Source organism: Aquarana catesbeiana, linkage group LG02 (genome assembly GCF_042186555.1).
Source record: "Aquarana catesbeiana isolate 2022-GZ linkage group LG02, ASM4218655v1, whole genome shotgun sequence".
In the NCBI taxonomy this organism is placed as follows: Eukaryota; Metazoa; Chordata; class Amphibia; order Anura; family Ranidae; genus Aquarana; species Aquarana catesbeiana.
The window spans coordinates 579,928,439-579,935,329 of record NC_133325.1 but is presented as its reverse complement, the minus strand read 5'-3'; the positions used below and the strand labels follow the sequence as shown (position 1 = coordinate 579,935,329).

At 43.0% G+C, this 6,891-nt stretch overlaps 1 protein-coding gene across 2 annotated transcripts; it reads right to left on the bottom strand.

Annotated features, from left to right (window-relative positions):
- Positions 1 to 292: 292 nt before the first annotated feature.
- HMGN2 (high mobility group nucleosomal binding domain 2) lies at positions 293 to 4,068 on the bottom strand. Of its 2 annotated transcripts, XM_073616148.1 has the most exons (6): positions 3,863 to 4,068; positions 2,469 to 2,513; positions 2,356 to 2,385; positions 2,158 to 2,211; positions 945 to 1,040; positions 293 to 858 (listed from the first exon to the last, which is right to left on the bottom strand). In XM_073616148.1, exons 1-6 carry the CDS (start codon positions 3,875 to 3,877, stop codon positions 823 to 825), a joined length of 276 nt encoding a protein of 91 aa, XP_073472249.1. In that variant the 5' UTR covers positions 3,878 to 4,068; the 3' UTR covers positions 293 to 822. The 2 variants fall into 2 exon arrangements, 1 of the variants encoding a protein (XP_073472249.1); XR_012241728.1 differs by lacking the exon at positions 3,863 to 4,068 and adding an exon at positions 3,548 to 3,843 and having other exon boundaries at positions 945 to 2,211.
- Between the last annotated feature and the right edge of the window lie 2,823 nt (positions 4,069 to 6,891).

Here is a 6,891-nt window from a genome sequence, read left to right as displayed (position 1 = left end):
CTCCAGCTGTTACAAAACTACAAGTCCCACCATGCCTCTGTCTCATGGTCGCGGCTGTCAAGAGTCTTGCTATGCCGCATGGGACTTTTAGTTCTGCAACAGCTGGATGTCAACTAATTGCATATCCCTGTCCTAGACAGTGCACATTTGGGAGATATTTACAGTACCTATAAGGTTCAATATATGCATGGGACTTTACCTTTTCTTTAACTGTACCTCCATATTTTGCCTATGCAAAATAAATGACATTAAATGCAAAAAAAAAAAATCACATTGTAATAGAAGACTCAGATTTTTAATGAGCAAACTCCGAAATTTATTTAAAATGTCATTATAGGCGTTGCAAATCAGGCAGGACACTAAAGCATGATATACTTCACTTCCCAGCCCCGAGAATACATTACTATAAAAACCATTAACATTTATCAGTAACAGGATAGATACTTCACATTTAGGAGGATGGAGACTGCCTCAGACAGGCACCTGTGTACTTTGGCTTTACCATCTTCTTCAAACCAAGGACCCGGGGCACGGTAAAGGCTTGAATAGCTGCCTATTTTCCCACAGAATAGAGGAAACCGTAAAGTAAATTATGCCAATTTAATGGAGGGAGTAAAAACACAGGGGCTCAATGTAGCTGTTAAATGAGTGAAGATCACACCGTCACGTCACACCCTGCCCATTAAAACCCACAAAGCATTTGCCAAACACAGCTTAAAATAAAAGTAAAACAAAGTTCTGCATCGTTATAAAACTTGATAAAAAATAGTATTTCAAACTGTACAGTCACCAGAAGTACACAATTATCAAAATTCACACAGTTCACTTGGCATCAGCGGATGCCTCTGCTTTCTGTGCCTGTAAAAAAAAAAAAAAAAAAAAATGAATCATTAGTTTCAATACTTCCAAAACATGGAAAGGGAGCACAATTATACAATACCAACCTGGTCAGACTTTGCTTCTCCGTTCTCTGCAGCATTGGTGGCATCTTTTCCGGAGTCTCCCTTTCCTTTCTTGCCTTTGGGAGCTTTGTCAGCTTTCTGCAAGGAGAGAAAAAAAAGGTTATGTCTTGAATCCAATAATCTTTTGCCATTTAAAATAACCAAACAGCTGGCAAGGAAACAAACATTTTACCAAAGCCGCCATTATCCAATCCCAAAATTGTCATGTGGGCCAAAACTTCACTTTATGGTTTACTATTTACCAGTCACGATGGAAGAAATGTGGACAATGGAGTACAGACCGCTTCATATACAGGAAAACTGGACATTAAATGCAAATGTCAATTTGTACTAAAATAAACCTGCCCATACACTGCATGAGTTTTGAATTGTTCCCCACCTGACATTTGCTCAGTGTGTAGCTGTTGGCTGCCCCTCACCCAACTTAAAAATATCAAAGTTGGGTGAACAATTTTCAGCTAAAGCAGGGCCAGCTGTTTAAAAAGAAAAGAAAAAACACAGCAAATGTCCAGGTTTGGGCTATGATTCAACTCCAGGACCCCTGTAAATCACCATTACTGGATTAGGCAAAAAGTAAATATCTACACTTAAAGTTACAGGGTTGACCTGTCCCAAGATTGGCAGTTTCAGTTGTTGACTATCTGCTTTTGAGCTCTGGCCTTTATGATGGGGGCCCCACTACCCATTTATACATGACAGTGAAAGCATAGTGTGGGAGGGACATTAGGACAAATTCCCAATATTTGCACAAGTGGTAAGAGGCTAGGGGCCTGACTTATTCTAAGGGTCTTTGTTTTACTTGATGTCAAAGGCCGGGCAGGACCTGAATGCTGCACTAACACAAAAATGTGGCATGCCATTCTGGGTTGAATGATTCCCGATATTGTTCTACCCAAGAGCCATCAAGCATCGAATACTTTTTGCAGGCACAGTGCCAGAACTACTTAACCACCAGAATTTGACTCCATTTTAATGTTAAATATTTTCTACTAAAAATAAACTAGTTATAACATGTATACTTGCTTTCCAAAATCACAAATGTAATCAGCAGCGTCGAGCAATTTCACAAACTCTTTTCCCTAAAACAAAGTTCTAAGCTTGTGAAACAAAAAAAAAAAAAAAAAAAAAAAACACTGGAGGGGGAAAACCCTCATAACTGATCACAAACAAGTCTCTGGCAGCATTCTATACTTGCCTTTGGAGGAGCTGCCTTCTTGGCTTTTGGCTCTTGTTTAGGTGGGGCTGGTTTCTGTAAAGATACAAAAAGGGGAGGGAGAAAGTGAACCACGTGCTAAAGTTTCTGCATGCATATGGGGCTCCAAGCCCTGTTTTAGCATGCACTTTGCCTTTGTGTAACACCAGTTTAAATAGTCAAAAGGTTTTAGATACTTACAGAAGATAGCCGTGCAGATCTCCTTTGTGGCTACAAGCAAAAAAAAAAAATCAATTAAAACCCAAGCATGATTATAATTTCTACAAAAGGTGGACTAAGGCTCAATAACTTACCTCATCCTTTGATTTGGACTTTTCAACCTTTGAGTCTCCGTCAGCCTGTAAAACAAGACAACCATTTAGTATACAAATGAGGATTTTAAGCTTCCAGTGTGAGAGCTCACTAACAGAACCAAATTAAAAGATTGTCCTATGTAGAACAATTTAGTAGACTGCATATTCACTGCTAGGTTTGTGCCCATCCCATTTGTAGCTAATAAATGCTTTTACAGCTTTAAAAGACATTGCAGCACATCAAAGTCTTGTAAATGATCAAAACCATAGTCAATAAATAAGGTATGTGTGGTAAGCAATGAAATAGGATTTCTACTAGAGGCAATAACAGCAAGCAGGAGTAAAATAGTGACTCCCACTAGCTTTATATGCACCTTGAAGTCATAGATGACTGTATATTTCCTTTACACGTGAACATACAAAAATAAGGTAATGCCTTAAAACCAAAAATATAAATAAAATCCTTGTTTTGTGTTATGGGGATGAGAAATCTATGGAGAAGGCAGTTTATCTTGAGGACCGGATTAAAACAAGTACGCTGGATAAGGCTGAGCCCTGCTGAACACTTTCTATCCAAAGAGGTCATGTAACAATACTAGAAAATGGCCACTCAGTGCAGCACAGCAGTGACGGACCCTGAGAGAGCAGCACTCCATTCCCAGTGTCCTCAGAGCAGGGCACACAAGACAATCTAGATATTCTGGTTAAGAATATCCACTTGCATATATTACTAGCCTGGCATTCCCGATGGGAAAAAAAAAAAAAAAAAAATAGTGACTACAAGGCTGGGGGGAGGGGTATCACGTGATCATAAATCATCACCTCCTGGCATTGTTTACAGAACATGAAACTTGACTTTAATAAAGATCTGAGGACGAACAAAGCGTGTCAATGTTACCCGCTAAGGCTACATTTTGAAGTTGATCATTGACTGCGAGCTAAATATGCGCTGCAACCATGAAAGCACAGCTCGTGTCTTCGGCAAAATTAAGCCGCCTTTCCAAGCAACGCTATCCACCATTGCCATAATGAAGACACATTATTATCACACCCCCCCAGGCAACACCCGATCACCCCACCCTGACAAGAAAAGCCGTAAGGAGTACCAGGCCCCGCCCCCTTTCGTGTTCGCGCTCCTTGTTTTGGCGGAAGCCCCGCCCCTCCTCACTCTTTCCCGCGTTACACAGTTTAAACGGACAGTTAATTAACGCACGGTACCACATACACAATAACGGACACCGTATTAAATATTAATACAAAATTCCCTTTACAAATAACAATCTCTGCCTCACACACGCCAACCCTTCACCACCACCCCACACATCTCCGCCATTATGGTGGCGGCTGCAAATTCCCTTTACGCGACTTTCCTACGTCCCCGTGCATAGGCTTACCTTTCGTTTGGGCATTATGAGTTCGGACGGCAACGAGTGGGAGCAAGAACTTCAAAGACTTCTGGCCGCTATTTCGAGCGAATGAAACAAGCGCCGGCTGTGCTCGCCTCTTTTATACCCGGTCCGGAATACGACCGGTCAAATCCGGATTGCGCCCTGTGCCGGCGCTGATTGGCTGCGCCGTCACACGTGGGCTGGTCAGTCTGGGCGGGAGATGGGAGGGGCCAGGGTGCGCGCCAACAGGAAGAAGAGCCTGCGTGGGCGAGAGAGGGGGGAGTGAGGTAGAGAAAGGGCGCGCAGTGCAGCCTGACAGGGAAAGAAGGTGTGTGTGTTTATGTGCCCTCTCGGGGATTTTTTTTTCTTGTAGTGAAGGGTGCCCATGGTGGCGAAAACCACCATTACCGAGTCTACCTGACGCCGAATAAAGCGCATAACGTACTTGTTGAATAAGAAATGCGGATACGTACGTCGAACGGCTGCCGCAGTGATATCCCCTTCCAGAAATAAAAAAAATATATATATCTATAAGCATTCGGTGCAGCCGACATGAGTTAAAAAAAAAATAGTGCGCGCAGTGCTCTGCTAGTTAGTGTTGTTTTCTATGGCCGGTATTATCTCGTCAGCCCCGGCTCCTGCCTGTTGGAGCTGCACGTGTAGAAATGGTGTCCATAGACTGCAGTGTGTGCGGATGGAGCGCTCGCAGCGTGTGTGGTATGGGCCCTTCGCATAGGGAGCGAGCTGAGCCCGACATGGCTGCTGGAGGCTCTACATAGAAAGCACCACAACCTATACAGCCTCCATTTTTGCACAGAGAGTGCTGCTAGTTGTGCTTCCTGTTACAGACAATGCACTAAGCTTATACACCGTGTTTAGGGGGCACAAAATGGAGCAAACATATGAAACAGAGGCTAAATGAAATAGAAAGTAGCTTTACATTCATTTACATGTGATTTGAGACAGTGCTGCAATGCTCAGTGGCTTTAGGAACTTTACACTGAACCATGGGTGTAGGTATTCATACTGTTTTTGTTACCATGCAGTATCCAGCTTTCTGCAGACGGTTGTTATGTTATGTATTATCTCCCCCCCCCCCCCCCATCATCATGTTTTTTTTTTGGGGGGGGGGGGGGGGGTTGGTAGCGTGCAGCAGAAGTGTGAGATGGGTGGAGAGCGTAGTGGGGTAGCATAAAGAACTATTGTTCTCTCTATAAAATAGAGAGCTTCCAGCTGGTCGTAGACATCAGACAAGGGCACATGTGCAAAGATAATATGGCCTGGGTTTAGCTCTAAACGGATCCGCTCAGGTCATAGGAGGAAGAAAAAAGGTGGGGGAGAGGTGTGATTTCACCTGGCACAGGAGAAGGAAACAATAGTTGTCAAACCGTTTTCTAATCAGGGTAATCGCTTTAGTAGTACTGAGTGAATTATCCAAAATTTCATTAGCTCACACCATAAAATTGGCAAATTGTATTGATGGGGGTTTTGGTGGTCAATTGTGGCCCTTTGTTGGGCTGCTAGGCATGCTTTTGTCAAGTGACATATTAATTACACAGGTTCCCTGGCTGATTAAGGTAGTAATTAAACTCACTTGGTGCCTTATCAGCATTAAATTATCCTCAGAACCTGTGTAATTACTATGTATTCGGGTTTAAAGGGATGAGGTGGCAACACTAGGCATGGGAGGATGGGCACCTTTGACAATTAGGCAGACCATACATTATGCAGTTTTCTTTCCTTCAATCATGGGTGAACTGTGGAACCATCTGAATTTTGACCCATCCATGGCTCAAAAAAAAAAAACAAAACATGAAGGTGACTTTCATATAGCCTTGACATTGAAAACATATAAAACCTTTAAAGCCGGCCATAGACGGTTTGAATCTCAGCTGGTTCAGCAGGGACCGGCCAAGATTTGAACCATGTACGGGCAGGCTAATTGTACTCAAGTCGATCCATCAACTTGGGTACCGGCTCGTCTGTCAGATTTTACATGCGATTATTGCTAGCGGCTATTCTAGCCACTAGCAGTAATTACTGTGTCCCCCCCCCCCATTGGGAGAACACTCTGCAGGAAGGATTCCCACATCAACACATTGAGCGATTTTCTTTCCTGCAATTAATCATGGAAAGAAAATCGCTCCACCTATGGCCGGCTTAAGGCAGGCCATAGGTTATGCGATTTTCTTTCCTATAACCACGGGTTGCAGGAAAGAAAATGGCTTGATTCCCCCATCAACACAGTCAGTATTAATGTGGTAATCCCTCCCGCAAAGCTATTTTGTTTTCCTGGTGGGGAGCTGTCCTGCCAGGAAAACACGATTATTGCTAGCAGCTATAGCCTCTGGCAATAATCGCAGGCTAGAAAGCAACCGATGGATCGACTTGGGTACAATTAGCCTGCCCTTAGATCAGGGGTGTCAAAATGGCGGCCCACCAGCTGTTGCGGAACTACAAGTCCCATCATGCCTCTGCCTGTGGTAGTGATGCTTGTAACTGTCATCCCTGCCATGCCTCATGGGACTTATAGTTCCGCAACAGCTGGAGGGCCGACAGTTTGACACCTGTGCCTTAGATGGATCAAATCTCGGTTGGTCCCTGGTGAACCCACTGAGGTGTGCACCATCTATGGCCAACTTAACCACTTGACAACTGGGCACTTAAACCCCCTTCCTAACCAGACCAATTTTCAGCTTTTGGTGCTCTCACATTTTGAATGACAATAACTCAGTCATGCAACACTGTATCTATATGAAATTTTTGTCCTTTTTTTCACACAAATGGAGCTTTCTTTTGGTGGTATTTAATCACCGCTGGGTTCTTTATTTTTTGCGCCGTAAAAGAAAAAAGACCGAAAAATCTGTAAAAAAATACATTTTTCTTCATTTCTGTTATAATATTTTGCAAATTAGTAATTTTTCTTCATATATTTTGGCCAAAATTTATACCGCTACATATCTTTGGTAAAATTAACCCAAATCGGTGGATATTATTTGGTCTTTGTGAAAGTTATAGAGTCCAAAAGCTATGGT